The 16,533-nt window shown below is 37.0% G+C and overlaps 1 protein-coding gene across 1 annotated transcript in view; it reads left to right on the top strand.

Annotated features, from left to right (window-relative positions):
• The first annotated feature begins 8,264 nt into the window (after nt 1-8,264).
• LOC136038921 (exosome complex component RRP45-like) overlaps nt 8,265-16,533 on the top strand; it is a 33,009-nt gene continuing 24,740 nt past the window's right edge. The window contains exon 1 of the mRNA XM_065722430.1: nt 8,265-8,388. Coding sequence (XP_065578502.1) covers nt 8,323-8,388 — 66 coding nt within the window. The 5' untranslated portion in view covers nt 8,265-8,322. The remainder of the gene's footprint in view (nt 8,389-16,533) is intronic.

Below are 16,533 nucleotides of genomic sequence, written 5' to 3'. Positions count from 1 at the left end.
TTGTCTTCAGGTAGAATTTGATTTGTTTGTTTTGGATCAGGTAGAAAATTTCGCATTTCCGACTGGAATTTTTTTTTTATAATACAAATCACTTCATCAGTGGTAAGAGCTTGCTATTGGTACTCTTTTTAAGATATAAATTAATTCATGATATTTTTAGATTATTAAATATTCTGTAATAATAAAAAATTTGTTTTCACTCAGTCATACCGGTTGGATTTCATATAACGACCTTGCTTTGTCATTTTCAACCCATGGCCTACCAATCTCCTCTCAAAAGTGCATCCCACCTGCAAGAGGAAAGTTTAATTGTTGGGAGGGATTTGTGATACCTTATTTTGTTTTTAGTTTACTATTACCTCCGATACGGATCCATGCTTTAAAAACTGGTGTTCACATGCCGGAAGAAACGTGTGGCCATATATTAACGTAGTCAAGACAGCTACTATTACATTGAAACATTCGAGTTTTTAGCAATATATCCTTAGGGAGACCATTGCAAATAGAGGTGCAGTGTGTACAAAACTTTTTTGAAGCCCTCAGTGTGACTTGGCTCCTTTTTTTGGCAATTCAAGTACACCATGTTTGCTTGTTTGCTGCATCGGCCTCGGAAATAACGACCAAAGTAGAGACACTGTTGAAGGGGGGCGTATTCGATATGCTTACAGAAAATATCCTTTGAGACCGCGTCAAATAATATGATTGAAAGGTTGTAAACCCTACCAATTGACGCTAAAACTCGCCCTTGAAAAGCTATTTAGGATCATTTGTGTAAGAATTCAGTAGCCCCGGCAAAACAGGCATCGACATTCTAGAATAGGCCAAATGCATAACTTACACAGGGGGTTGTCTCTAAGGAATATTTTTCTCTCGACAGTAACGTTCTTGAAACAACTCTCCAGTCATCATCTTAAAGCCTACCAGCATAATAACTACTTGTCACGCAAATTTCGATAGGGCTCTGAGGATGCCGTAGACTTTCTTAGCATAGATCAATTTCCAACTGGAGTTGGACTGGAGTTTTGAATTTAAAAAATAGGGAATAGTTGTGGGAAAAGTCAAAGTCATGGCCAATTGTAGAAAAAAGCCAAGACAGATTGTTGAATTAAGTGGGCAGCCTAGTCAAGGGTTAATTTTATCCCTTTGATTGCCGTTGTTACTGTCTGCCATTTATGCTACACCTTTCCGTGCATGTGTGTCCCTTCACAAATGCCGAACTAGAGTCGTACCTGTTGGAGGTTCTCGCTGGGGAACACACGCAGGTTGACTACGGTTTGACTTACTTGAAAATTTTCCTCTCATGGCTATCACTCGACAATGCTGAACTAGAGTCAACCCTCATGCTAATTCACGGTGGGTTGGGTTCAACCTGTTGGAGGTTCTCTCTCAGGTTAATTCACGGTCGAGGAAGGGGGAAGCAGCATATTGACAAATTTGGCAATCTATTTATAACTCCAAGTCGGCTCCAGGATCAGAAATTTCCTCTGAATAACGTGAAGGTGGAGGCATAGGATGATGGTTAAGTTGGAACTTGTCTTTGGCTAGTAAAACAACTTTTTACCACAGCTACTTTTTATGCGTCGATTTCCCTCTGTCTAATCAGTCTCGAACGAGAGTATATAAGATGTCGCCGTGAGTTTTGTGTTTGCAATCAACAGATCAAGCTTCTCAGTCTGAAGCTTTTCTGCAAGAGCCTTCGTCTTAAAAAGGACTTGACATATGATCATAAGCATCTGAATAAAATCAAAGCAAGTAAGGTGGCAATCCAGAAGTTGGTCTTCATCTTTCATTATATTGTACTCGCTCTGTACTATTAGCTCTTTGAGCACTTCCACAGTAGCGTCAAAGCTGGTTCACAACTCTGTCAAACTTTCTGACCTATGCTGCCAACTTTTCATTCTTAAGCTTCAGTGTCGGTTGTAAGCAATAACTCGTGTCATTCGACCCGTAAAGAAGGTATAGAGTTCCTGTAAGATTTCCAACATTTTTTGTACTATGGAAGTCTTGTTGCAGGCGCATTCCCCAGTGACATTCTCTCCATGAGCCATGGATCGAATTTAGCGTACTTGTCTTCCTATTTTGGATGATATGTGCTCTTGGACACCCTCCTGTATACCAGGCGTATTGGTTGCATAATCATAGCTTTAAAGTATAAGCACATCTCTTTTTGCACCTTCCTTTTCTAAGACTTCTAAAAAAAAAATCGCCAGTAATATACGACCAACTTGATTCTCTTGGTTGCTTATGTAGAAAAGGGTTGCAAAGAACCTGCTCGGCAGCTAAAATCCATTTAGGCTCGTTGTTTTTGCAAAAAAAAGAAAGCAGGCATCCCAACACTTTATTTTTACTCGATTCGTTCTTAAATTTGACATATCTAATTCCTTTCATTAATTTGCTCCTTTACTCTTGATATTGATCATACAACTGGTTTGTGATTTGTCTGATTTGGTCCGATTTGTGTAATTTGTGAAGTTTGAAGCTGACGTGTGTTACATGTGGGTCCCTTGGATGGGCGTCACTGTCTTTACCATCCACAGCTCATAATCTACTAACCAACCAACCTGTTATACAACGGGACTCTGACCTGACCGTCTTGCAATTAACTGGTACTAGTTGCTACCAAATGAGATTTTCGCCCATTCTTTCCAGTCAGGAAAACGGCTGCATTTGCTGGCTAAGATCAGTATTTTCATGTTCTTCATTTAACCAAACGAAAAAATTGCCACCATCGCTAAAATCAGGGCATACATTGGTAAAACAGCTGCATTTACCAACAAAGAATAAGATTTTGGTAGATATTGTGTCATTATTTTCATTTTCTTTATTTAACCCAATGGAAAATCATGGTGCTATCCGCAAAATCACTGCACAGGATGATACGACTGCTACATTTGCCAACCGAGATCGAGATTACGGTACAAATCATGTCAGTATTTTCATGTTCTTCATTTAACCAAACGAAAAAAATTGCCACCATCGGTAAAATCAGGGCATACATTGGTAAAACAGCTGCATTTACCAACAAAGAATAAGATTTTGGTAGATATTGTGTCATTATTTTCATTTTCTTTATTTAACCCAATGGTAAATCATGATGCTATCCGCAAAATCACTGCACAGGATGATACGACTGCTACATTTGCCAACCGAGATCGAGATTACGGTACAAATCATGTCAGTATTTACATGTTCTTCATTTAACCAAACGAAAAAAATTGCCACCATCGGTAAAATCAGGGCATACATTGGTAAAACAGCTGCATTTACCCACAAAGAATAAGATTTTGGTAGATATTGTGTCATTATTTTCATTTTCTTTATTTAACCCAATGGAAAATCATGGTACTATCCGCAAAATCACTGCACAGGATGATACGACTGCTACATTTGCCAACCGAGATCGAGATTACGGTACAAATCATGTCAGTATTTTCATGTTCTTTATTTAATTGAATGAAAAAACTTGGCAAAGTCCGTTAAGTCACGACATAAGTTGGTAAACCACAGCGTTTACCAACCAAGATTGAGATTCCGGTAGATGACATGTCAGTGTTTTCGTGAGCTTTATTTAACCGAATAAAATTTTTTGGCGGCATCGGAAAAATCACGGCACTTCGTTCCACTATTTTACCATTCTATCTGTTATTTAGCTGTCAGTTCTGTAAAGCTATGCACAGAACCACATTTATAAATGCTATCAGTTTCAACTATTAGCAAATCAATCAATAACGCTTACTATACTTGTAAGAATATCACTGTGAATATGAAGAAGTGCAAGTCCGGCGAGTCTCTCCTCCGTCATTTTATTTCTTAGTCACATTTTCAGTCTTCTCAAGATGGAAAAACTACTTTGAACACACGCAGGGCTGTATCCAGGATTTTTTTTTGGGGGGGGTGTGGTTCTACAAAAGGATTTTTGTTCGTTTTTTTACGAAAAAAGGACTTTAAAAAGGTATCAAAAATATGTTTATATGCACTTTTGTCACGTTTTTACAAGCCGGACAAACATTTTGGGGGAGGGGGTCTAACCCCCACCCCACACACACATCTGTACACGGTCTTGGACACAGAGTTTAAAGAGTTTAAAGGTTTAAAAGAATGTTGAAATGTCTGGAAAAAATATCAACGTTGTAGTAATGTTTTTGTTGCGTTTCCCCGAGTACTTCAGATATTCTACAAAACCTGGAGTTGGATTTTCTCTGGCTTTCTCTCAGACGAATCCACCAAGCTTTCCGTATTGTTGCTTCTCCAGTCAGGCCAAATTTACAAGCCGATTGGGACGGGAAATAAATTATTAATTAGTATCACGCTGACTAGTCATAAATGGTATCAGTGAATTGTTTGTCCGTTTCCATAAAAATTATTTCCAAGAAAATACTGAGCTTTAAAGTGTCTAGCGTGTCAAAAAAAAGCTTTCTCAAGTCCAAAATAATCATATCCAACAAGGGAATAAAAGCCGAATGTCTATAATACTCCTCGTGTGAATTGAATGGCACTTTAATCCGATTTATTCGCTTTTTTGCAATCCTTGTGACTATTGTTTCTAAACCTAGCTCAACCGCTACTGTATTTGCTTCATCAAATGTTCTTTGAACTTACTTTCATTCTTCTGATGAATGAATTACATCTGGGTGAAAATGTCCTTCACATAGTTTGCTGCAGACACAAATTCCAAGCACTTCTTCTGAAATAGTCGATTGAGCGGTAAGACCATTCCAGACGAGTTACTAAGAGTGTCAATGATTACTATCAGATCGGAGGATGTGACAGCAGTCAATAAGGATTTTTATTTTGGAGCAGTTGTGCATTCTGCCCAGATGCTGATGATCTTAAACAGTTTTCACGATTTTAGAGAGCTCCACCACAAACTACATTAAGGAACCGAGCCTTTCGATCCACTGGGGTTTCACATATTTCAGCTATCTGTGCTTTCATTACTCTGGTTAAAACATAATTGTGCTTTGCAGAAGCACCAAAAAAGATACTACTTCGTTTTTTAATCCGATGGAGTTTTTAATAGTCCAAACAGAAGAAGTTTTTTGCTATAGAAGGATTTAGAGCATGGTTGAAACATAGGCAACGCAGGTCATTCTTTGCTAATTTTTTTTAACTTCTTTTTCAGCACTACTGTCTCTAAAACCATCGTATCACATCCATCAGTGCTTATGCCAACTCAATTCTCCAAGTCTTGCCTAGCACAACAAAATTCAGCACAATATTTCCAAGTGTTTCCCCTTTAATAATATGTTCGAAGTTTCCAATGCTGTTCGAGCACTATTTTTGTGTAGATACAAAAATACCTTACATCATGTACAATTGCACTTGTAAAAAAGGGCAACAGAGCTTTTTACGAATCTCTTTGGTGCAACAATCAATTAATTCTATCTACACTGTTTTGCTTATATAAGTAGCATTTGCTCCTGAGCTATTCAAATGTCACTTTAAAATGATTCATCACTATTTGCACGGTGCCTTGAAAATTCCCTTAGTTTCTCAGTGGGTCCTTCTCTGCCAATGATTCTCCATCATCTCTATGGCTACAAAGAGCAATGTTCTGTCGACCCAAAGAAATAATTGATTCAACATTTGGGTCCAACCTCACTCTGTTTTCTTGCACTTGCTGGCTGCGTTGTTCGTTTCGAAGGCTTGAGATACTGGTTTCAGGATTATAATATTTTAGAAGTAAATGTTTACCAGCGTCGTCTGAGCTGCAGTGGTACTGATTATTTTCGTGAGACACCAAGTCGCTCTCTTTTCCAGTTAGCTTAGCAAAACGTCCCAAAGGACTTTTTTAAACCAACTTTTGCAATTGATTGGAGCCTCTGACCCTTCGGATGTTGAACAAAACAAAACACTTACAGAATAAGCATCTCATCTTGTTTAAAAGCACTAGCCAATGGAATTCTTCTAAGCCAGTACGATCGAAAAAATTCTTTTCATCCCTGCCCTGCTTTTCGTGAACTGGATAGGGGAAGCTATCGTTCGACGATAAAATCCAAGAACTCTGAAGCAATTGATCAGGTACGATCACTCGGTTTCTCAATTCTATCGATATAGGTTACGATAGCATTTTCGCAGAAAGGGTTTATATTTTCGATGTTTATATTAGGCTTGGGGATTCCTTAGACCTCAAATTTGCCTGTGCCCCCGGATACACCCAGGGCATCAAGAAGGAACCACCAATCTTCCCAGAAATTTGCTTCTGCCATTATATCCTCCCAATGAGACTTGATTGAGGTGTTTAGCTTTCACAGATCTGTATGTTACGTTATGTGCATGGTGCTTCTGGGTCTGCCTCTGCGGCATGCTCCGATGGTTGCCAGTAGAGCTCTGAATTCGGTAATCGGAGATTGTCCATGCGTAGTACATGGCAAAGGTATCTCAATTTACGAACTCTTCTTACATGTCATAAGAGCCTGACCCGTTTTATCACAAATAGATGGCTGGTTATCTTTTGTTTTCAGTGGACTTTGAGAATTCTCCTAGACATGTTTTCTCAAAAGCAAGAATTATCCCTTGTTTTTCTAATTTCGGCTACATTTCTTTTCTTGTTTTTCTACATTTCTTTGTTTTTCGCGAGGTTTCGGCTACATAAAACAGAACTAGCATGAAGTTGATATTAAAGAGTCAAAATTTCAGTCGTAGAAAGAACCTTTGAGGTCGTCAAATTCTCTTTAGTCTATTGAAGGCTCCATTGGCTTGACTGATTCCTGTGAGTACATCTTTTGTGGTAGATCCTATGTTTTCAATTATGCTTCCTAGCTTTTGAAATTGACGATTTGTTATAACTGTTAGTCTCAGCAAACAATTTTCAGGGGTGAGTCTGTTTTGTCCATGCATCTTACTTTTTTAATAGTTATTTTTGGCATACCTGACAGTCTCTCTCAATCACTTGGTTTAAGAGCTTTTGAATCCTCTACTTGCACAATTCTAGTACTGCGATGTCGTCAGCAAAGTTTACATCGCTCAAAAGTATTTCACGACTCAGATGGATTCTGTCTATGCTGGTGCTTTGCATTATGTGGTCAATTTTAATTACGAAGAGCAGGGGTGGAAAGATATATTCCTATTTAACTCCTGACAAGATGCCGAGAAAAACACAATTTGCCACTTGGCGCCTATACACAGCTCTCATTCTCTTCATAAGGACCAATCATCAACGAAAATATCTTTTTGGGAATTTCATAGTACATTAAGATCTTCCACAGACTCTGGTGGTCCACTGAGCCAAATGCCAGCTCAAAATTAATGAATTTCATATAGATCGTGTATCGCAACTCTTTGTTTTCTTCCGTCAGTAGCCGTAAAGTAAATATCAGGTCCACACAAAAATGGTTCGGTCTGATTCCATGGTGCTCGTCAAAGAGCTGTCTTTTGATATGTGAGCTACTTATAGTCTAGGAGAGCGATTTACTGGGTATAGAGAGCAGGCAGATCCCGTGCCAGTTGCCTGGAAGCGATGTGTCCCCTTTCTTTAAGAGCCTCTCAAGGGCACCTCACAGGAGCGCAATCATAAGGTATTTTGACAGTCGTCCAAATTGTCAAAGCAAGCCTGTCTAGAAAGTCAGGCAGTGAGGAACTGTCGTTTTTATCATTTCCACGGAAATTTGGCGGTAAATTGCTGAAATTAACGGAAGTGCGCTGAACAAAATTGCCGTATTCCCGGGAATCAAGATTAATCATTTTTGTTCTTATTTACAAATGTAAAAAAAAACTTCAATAAATTTTTGGTAAAAAACAGCTATTGCTTGGAACAATTTTGAATAGAGAAAGTACGAAGAAAATATTTTAGAAGTCCTACTTGTAACCCCATTTCTTTGTTGTCCAAGTTAGACATAATTTCTTGGTGTAGCGCTTCGTTATACCAGCACAGTAGCCTCCCAAAAGATCAATAACGTACTGTGTGGAGAGACACTGTGAATAATATAAATGATTTTTCATGAACAATAAAAATTTAACGAACTGGAAAGATATTAGTATACAAACTTTCAAAGCTAGTTTACTGCCCTACGGCTCAGTACAAATATTTCAATGCAGTCATTGAAACGTTTTGATCCAGTTTTTTAATCCTTAGCAACTGGGGAATAGATTCCAGGGTAATGAACATAAAAGATAATAAATATATTTTTGATTATATTTCCCACAAGAACGGCCGTTTTTGCGGGAAATCGCATCAGTGGGAGCCCAGGGTCACATAAAAACGGCCGTATTTACTTAATTTCAAACTAGAGCACTACCTATAAAATTAGACATAAACAAAACGAACCTTTTCAAATAGAATAATTTTAAGTTAAATCCCGGTACTATTACAGAAATACAGAAATGAGAAAAGAGGCCCTCTCAAACAGCCAGAGAACATTTACAGTCAAGACAGTTCGTGAAAATAAGGTACAAATTCGTTTTGATATTGAGCATTATCCTAGCCAAGTGGGTGAAATGCTGGGCCTGTGATCCTGTGTCCTTTGGTACAAGGGCCCCAGTCTTTTTTCAACAAATCCTTTGGTTAGAGGTGGGGATTAATGGTCTGACTCTGAAGTCTTATCTGCTGGAAGCTTGGGGACCTTACTATGAAACAAATTTCCATGTAACATCTGAATTTCAGATGTCAGGCGAGGTAGAAAATGCCTGGTCCTGAATTGCTGTTGATAATGTAGCCTTCTTTAATCTCACCATTGACTTAGCTAATCTAAGAGCAAAACACGTGCATAGTACAAAGTCCTTTAAGATTCCTAGCTAGGCCTAGGCTAGTAAAAATAATCAGTAAATTTGCAGTTTCAACATAATTTTGCTGAAATGAGTGATAATTTTGCTGAAGTGAATGCATCAATTGATGCTTTATTTATGCTATTTCATAATTCAATACTTGATTCTGGGAGAAATGACATTTTGAGCCCTTAATTGGGCTTCAAAAGGGGTAATTTTGTTTGCAGTTCATAGAATTGACTTAGCCTACCAATAAAGTGAACATACCACTTGATGCCTTTTTTATGTTCTTTACAAATATAATAATTTCTTCTAGCCCAAATTCCAATTTAAGCACTTTTTGACCTAATCTAAACTAACCTTATTATAAATAATTTTGGCACTAAGAAAATGCAGTATTATTTTTGTCAAAAACAACTGAGAAAACATAGTATTATTTTGTTGAAATCAACCAAAAACTTGATGAATTTAAAAACATTATAAAAAATAAACATTCAGTACTAAAATTGTCAGCAAAGAGGTGCTGCAGACAGCATTTGTATAGTATAAATAAGCTTTTGGGTAGGCAAAGGAGTATGTTTTATACAGTCAGCTTTTTTCAGCTAGATTCACAACTAATCTTGCAGTACATATCCCCCCTCCACTTCCACCAACCCCTACACCCAGGACAGAATGCTAATCTCATAATTGAACCAAGCTCTATTCTAATAGCCCTGGGTATTGAACTATTCATTTGCTAATAGTTTTGAATTGATTTTGACTCTGCAAGATATAACTTGTTGTACTATGCTTTAATATATATATGATTTATTGACATATTATTTATGATTTTTTTATTAAATTTATATGTTTGTGGGTTTCCTGATTTGTTATAATAAATAGTATTGATATCAGCAAGCTGCATGAGGAGAAAACAAAAATTGTAGGCAGTACAATAGTGCTGTCAAAGTAAAGATTCAGGACAAGTCAAAGTATTTCTAGTGATTGTTTAACATTATTTAGTGACACATTCCCACATTTAAATAGCAACTTTATTTCAAATTTAATAGTAATCAAAGAAGTTAAAATTAGAATTATTAAGTTGGCTGTTGAACATTGTTTAACAAAGAAAATCTGAACAATTCTTGGCATCATTGAGGCAGAAACCATAAATTAATTAAAAATTCCCAGGGGTGCTGATTACAAGGGAAAATTGACTCCTAGGGTTTGAAAATCATCTTCCCCTTTGTATCTTTATTAAAAAAAGGGAATTCTATAAAATTTGCACATAAATTTTTCTTGCATAAATCACTGTATTGGGGGTACATATTTCTGTTTGGAGGGGGTTACACTGAATATTGTTTTTATGTATTTGGTTCTATTCATAAGTAAAGCTTGGTATCCTATTGCTTAATGATAAAACTGAAAGAGAGAATGTGTTGGTACTGCTTATATGTACACACAAAATGTTTAAATTGTGAGAAAAATATACATATTTTGTTTAAATTCACTTAATTCCATTTTCAGCAGATATTTTGTACAGCTTGCTAATGCAGAGGTAAATGTCCCACAACTAATGCTGGTGTTGTGTGAAATATAACTGATTTCAGTGATAATTCTTAGCACATTTATGTCAATTCTTTTTCTGGAGCTGGTTAAAAGAAATATTCAGAAAAGTGAAAATAGTGAGTAGTCAGCATAGTATTGAACATAGAGGTAGTCCTACATTTGTTTGTTAATATGTGAATCCAAAACATAAGGACATGACTAAACTACAACCAGTTTGACCTATCTAGTTATAGTATGAATATTATTATAAAAAGCATGAATCTTCATTTCTTTTTCATTAAAGAGATCATGTTCACTGTATATCTACCTTCTTATTCTTCAGTGATTTCATTTCTGTCCTATCTGCAGATGTAGAGGGTGTATTCTTATCATGTTTTGCAAGTTTAAAACAAGATAATATAATCTTCAACTTGTAGATCTTAGGAAGTAAAAGCACCTTAAATATCAGAGAAAAGACTAACCTGAGCAAATTTGGCAAAACAGGAAGCATAGAATATTTTTCAATTTTGCAGTTAACTAGGTTCACATTTTTACTTGATTATAAGCTTTGAACATAGAACAGTCTGCATAGTATTGAACATAGAGGTAGTCCTACATTTATGGGTTAATATGTGAATCCAAAACATAAGGATATGACCAAACTACAACCAGTTTGACCTATATAGCTATAGTATGAATATCATTATAAAAACAACTTATCTTTATTTTCTTTTTGAATTATTTCTTTTTCATTCAGGAAATTATATTCACTGTATATTTACCTTCTTATTCTTCAATGATTCCATTTCTGTCCTATTTGTAGATGAAGAGAGTGTATTCTTATCCACTTTTGCAAGTTTTAAAACAAGAGAATCTAATCTTGAACTTATAGATTTTAGTAAGTAAAAGCACCATTAATATCAGGGAAAAATTGGCCTGAGCAGATAGGGCCAAACAGGAAGCATAGAATATTTTTAAATTTTGTAATTACTAGGTCCACATTCTTACTTAATGATAAGATTTCAAAGGTAATATATTTGGAAAAATATTAATGTGGAACAGATTATGAGGCATAATTGACCCCCTATTTTTCTTATTTTCCTTTTGTTAAAAACAAGCATGGATTAATTAAAAAAATTGTCTGTTCAAATGAAAGAGCAAATTCCATTCTTAAAACAAATAACAGTGTTAAAGCTGCTTAATTACAGTTTTTCCAAATCATTGGTAGAAACTGCCCCTCCTCCCTTGCCTCAACTCAACAACACCCCTGTCAAAAGGTAAAACAGTCCATAGCTGCTTTTCTTGCAAATTTATTCTTAAGCGTTTTTTTTGGATTCTCAAAAATGAGAATTTTTTGTATGAGGTTTCAGTATAAGAAGGGTTAAAACATTTGTTTCAGATTTATTATTTCATTATTAAAACTATTCTGTTAAAGTTATATAATCTGCAAGCATTGATTTGTCACAATTAAGTTGGATAAAAATTCCAAAAAATACCTCAGTTTTTCCATTTGCCTTGTTTCTTCTGTCAGCTTTGATATTTTTCAACATATAGTTGAAGTGGCAGTTTTTAAGCAGCCTAACAGAATAGGAAGAAAACATGGCAGATTTGATTTTAATTTTTTTTATTCAACTTAATCTTGAGAAATCAATGTTTGTGAATGAAAACAGAATGAAGTTATTATTTTCAAGGGTCCTAAAAGGACCCTAAAAGGAAGTTATTATTTTGAAGGGTCTTTATATAGTGTTGCTGGTGCATAGTTGCCAAATATTTGTTTGCTGAAAATCCACAGATTAAGTGCACCAAGTTGCTTATCTTCTATATTTGGATAAACCTGTGCAGAAGAGAGTGATAACAAACAAGAAGAGCTTTATTGGTACTGGCTGGATATTCATCCATAAACTGCTGGGGATAGGCAATTTGAGTATCTGCACCTCCCACAGGTCCAAAATCACACCCCCAAGCTCTGAAACTGTGTTGCAAATTAGCATGGCTTCTAAACAAGATTGCGAACAGAAATTGTGTAATCCAACCAATTCCCTAGATTTCTGTACAGACTGCAAAATAGGTCTTGACCCAAACTCTAAAGCTGTTTTATGTGATGGATGTGAAAAATAGCTCTGAATAGACTGCCTTAAAATCTCCATCTTAGAGTTTTTTTTACAATAAGTCAAGTGTTGGAGATATGCAGTGGTACTGTCCATTCTGCAAGCACTCTAGTTCCCCATCTGACCCGCCTTCATAAGCCGAAATTTCAAATCTATAAACTTCCAAGGTCCCAAGCGCATTGGCTATTGTGGAAATAGTGAAGGGCTTGGTAGAGGAGGTCAGAAATGACATTACTGCTAGGATAGACAAAGTCAAAGAGCATGTGGATGACCTAGAAAAAACTGGCTGATAAATGTACTGTTTCAGAGGTCTAGGAACATGTTAGCAGAGTAATGCAGCAAGAAACATCAAAAATGGAACAGGCTATTGAATCCCACCTTGAAGATGAATCTGCAGGATATCAGACAGGAAATGGACAGGGATAGGAGGAAATACAACATAGTTGCACATGGTATCCCCTTGTAGTCAGGAATAGATGGCAATAAGGAGTTTGTAATAAAACATCTTATAGACCAGTACAGCATTACTGATGTAAGCATAAGTAATTTTTAGATGGATTCTGCCCACTAATAAGCCCTTAACCACCCAGCAACCTATCAGACAGGCTGGTATCAAGTCACCAAGAATCTGCCCCAAGTTGTCCCCCTCCCATCCTTTTCTCTGTCCAAAACCTAGATGTAAAAAACGTATATTGCAAGGATTGTATGAGCTCTGATAAGAAATTTGATTTAGGGCAGATGTATCTTGGGAAGGCTGGGAAAAAATAAAATCCTTGGCTGCTGAACTCAGGCGCTAAAGTGAGCTAGGTAAGCCAAACCTGGCTATCAACCACAGAAAGATTATTGCAAAAACTTGATCTGTCCAGGTAGAGGTAATTCCCACCAGGCCATGGACTATTAAATGCCCCTTCTACCACCCCTGTAAGGTGTGTAAATAGTAATATAGTGGATAGTAAATAGCCATTAAGTATTAATGAACTTTCTGAACCATCCTTCAGGTCCATCACAAATGGAATTCTTGAATAAACAATTTTCCTCATCATTCCTTGATTGTCATAGACAAGAGAATTCCTGGTGATGTTGCCATCTTGACATTTGATAGGATCTGCCACAAAAGATTCCACATGCTCTTTGACTTTGTCTATCCTAGCAGTAATGTCATTTCTGACCTCCTCTACCAAGCCCTTCACTATTTCCACAATAGCCAATGCGCTTGGGACCTTGGAAGTTTATAGATTTGAAATTTCGGCTTATGAAGGCGGGTCAGATGGGGAACTAGAGTGCTTGCAGAATGGACAGTACCACTGCATATCTCCAACACTTGACTTATTGTAAAAAAAAACTCTAAGATGGAGATTTTAAGGCAGTCTATTCAGAGCTATTTTTCACATCCATCACATAAAACAGCTTTAGAGTTTGGGTCAAGACCTATTTTGCAGTCTGTACAGAAATCTAGGGAATTGGTTGGACTACACAATTTCTGTTCGCAATCTTGTTTAGAAGCCATGCTAATTTGCAACACAGTTTCAGAGCTTGGGGGTGTGATTTTGGACCTGTGGGAGGTGCAGATACTCAAATTGCCTATCCCCAGCAGTTTATGGATGAATATCCAGCCAGTACCAATAAAGCTCTTCTTGTTTGTTATCACTCTCTTCTGCACAGGTTTATCCAAATATAGAAGATAAGCAACTTGGTGCACTTAATCTGTGGATTTTCAGCAAACAAATATTTGGCAACTATGCACCAGCAACACTATATAAAGACCCTTCAAAATAATAACTTCCTTTTAGGGTCCTTTTAGGACCCTTGAAAATAATAACTTCATTCTGTTTTCATTCACAAACATTGATTTCTCAAGATTAAGTTGAATAAAAAAAATTAAAATCAAATCTGCCATGTTTTCTTCCTATTCTGTTAGGCTGCTTAAAAACTGCCACTTCAACTATATGTTGAAAAATATCAAAGCTGACAGAAGAAACAAGGCAAATGGAAAAACTGAGGTATTTTTTGGAATTTTTATCCAACTTAATTGTGACAAATCAATGCTTGCAGATTATATAACTTTAACAGAATAGTTTTAATAATGAAATAATAAATCTGAAACAAATGTTTTAACCCTTCTTATACTGAAACCTCATACAAAAAATGTCAGGATGTCCTACCCCCTGCACTCTCTTTTTACCCTATCACTACTGCTATGCCAGATATTAAAGTAACTGAATGCATGGTGAATAAGAAACTTGCTTCCATTAATGTAAATAAATCTAAGGTTCTTGACAATATTCATCATCAGCTTCTCAAACATACTAAAGATATCCTAGCTGCCCCATTAGCTGTAATCTTCCAAAAATCAATCAAAGCTGCATAACTTCTGGTGGATTGGAAAAAAGCATACATAACTCTTGTTTTCAAAAAGGGAAAAAGAAATTCTGCTGCAAATTACAGGCCAATCAGTATTATCTCTTCTGTTGTCAAAGTGATTGAAGGAATAGTTAATACATTATTATTAAACATCTTGAAAAGAATGGCATCCTTCACCATTCTCAACATGGTTTCCGAAGTGGTAGATCTGTTGACACAAACCTACTGCAGTCTTAAAATCTCGGTATAATTCTAATAGACAAGAGAATTCCTGGTGATGTTGCCATCTTGACATTTGATAGGATCTGCCACAAAAGACTGATTGTCAAGTTAGATGCAGCAGTAATAAACAACCAAGTTGTTGGCTGGATTAAGGCATTTCTTGCTGAAAGGACTCAACAGGTCAGAATATCCACATCTCATGCTGATTTATTCCAATTCATTGCTAGTCAAGAGTGGTGTTCTGCAAGGTTAGTCCAGGACTTTTAGCTCAAAAAAGGGTCGAACCCGGACAAAATTGCAATATAAACGAAAATGGTACCAAAATGATCAGAAAAAAATTCTGTACAACATACTAAAAGTCCCCATAAATCCGAGTGGGGCGAGTACCCGAAAAACAGGGGAAAAGGGGGAAATGCGGGGGAAAATGGGAAAAATGCCGAACATGCCCAGAAAATAGTTTAAAGTGAGTTTTCTGGGGTTTTCACATACGCTGATTACGAAATTGACATCTAAAATTCAGTATAGAAAAAGAGTACTACGGAAAACGGGGGAACAGGGGAAAGAGGGGAGAAAAGAGAAGAATACAGGGTAGGGGTAGAAAGCGGTTTGGAAGATATTTTATGGGGTATTCCTATCTGGTGATTATGAAATTGAGATATAAAATTATATACAAAAATCGATTAACATAAAACCGGGAAATGGGGGGGGGGAGGGAGGGGAAAAAGGAAAATATACAGGGTAGGGGTAGAAAGCATGTGGAAATGTGTTTTCTAGGGTTTTTCTATCTGCTGATTATAAAATTGACATCTAAAACAAAGTTCGAGAACAAATACAGGAGATCTATAGAGGTTCGGCTACCCCATAGGTTCGGAAAAGGCAAAAAAAAAATTCGAGAAAGAAATACGGAAAAATACTGAAATTACATTATTCCGTATTCCTCGCCGTTATCGACAAGCGCGTGGGTTCGTCAACATAATCCTGTTCTAATTCGACATCCAGTAAGAGAAGCAAGGTAGACTAGTCACCGCGGAGTTCCAGTGCCGACGACAAAACCTATCCTGACGGAATGACATCTAGCGGATCCAATAGTCCCCAGTCTGTTGGCTGCTTCAGCAAGTACCTTGGAAGATTGGTGATACTTATGATTCAATCTGTGACAGCTATGTTAGTTTCGTTACTCGACGCTGTACCTCCCCTACTGTTGTCTTCGATGGATACAGCGCTGGTCCAACCACGAAAGATGCTACGCACAACCGACGGTGTAAGGGAAGCCAGCATCAAGTGATCGATTTCAGTTTAGGGATGAAGCTCCAGAAAAAGAAGGAAGAGTTTTTGAGCAACTCTCAGAACAAACAGCGAATTATAAGCTACATCGGGGAAAAACTCAGAGCCAAAGGATTTGAAGTCGTCCATGCGAAGGACGATGCTGACTATCTAATCGTGAAGACTGCCGTAACGAAAGCAGAAAACTCTGAAACAATAGTTCTTGGCAACGACACTGACCTTCTGACTCTACTCTTATATCACCTCCCGCCTAATGCAAAAACACTTTACTTCGAATCGTCAACGAACGCAAAAGAAGCGATAACACGGTTCTGGCGCCTCAACGAAG

Source organism: Artemia franciscana, chromosome 2 (genome assembly GCF_032884065.1).
Source record: "Artemia franciscana chromosome 2, ASM3288406v1, whole genome shotgun sequence".
Taxonomy (NCBI): Eukaryota; Metazoa; Arthropoda; class Branchiopoda; order Anostraca; family Artemiidae; genus Artemia; species Artemia franciscana.
The sequence above is the reverse complement of the archived record's forward strand: the minus strand, read 5'-3'. Positions and strand labels throughout refer to the sequence as shown.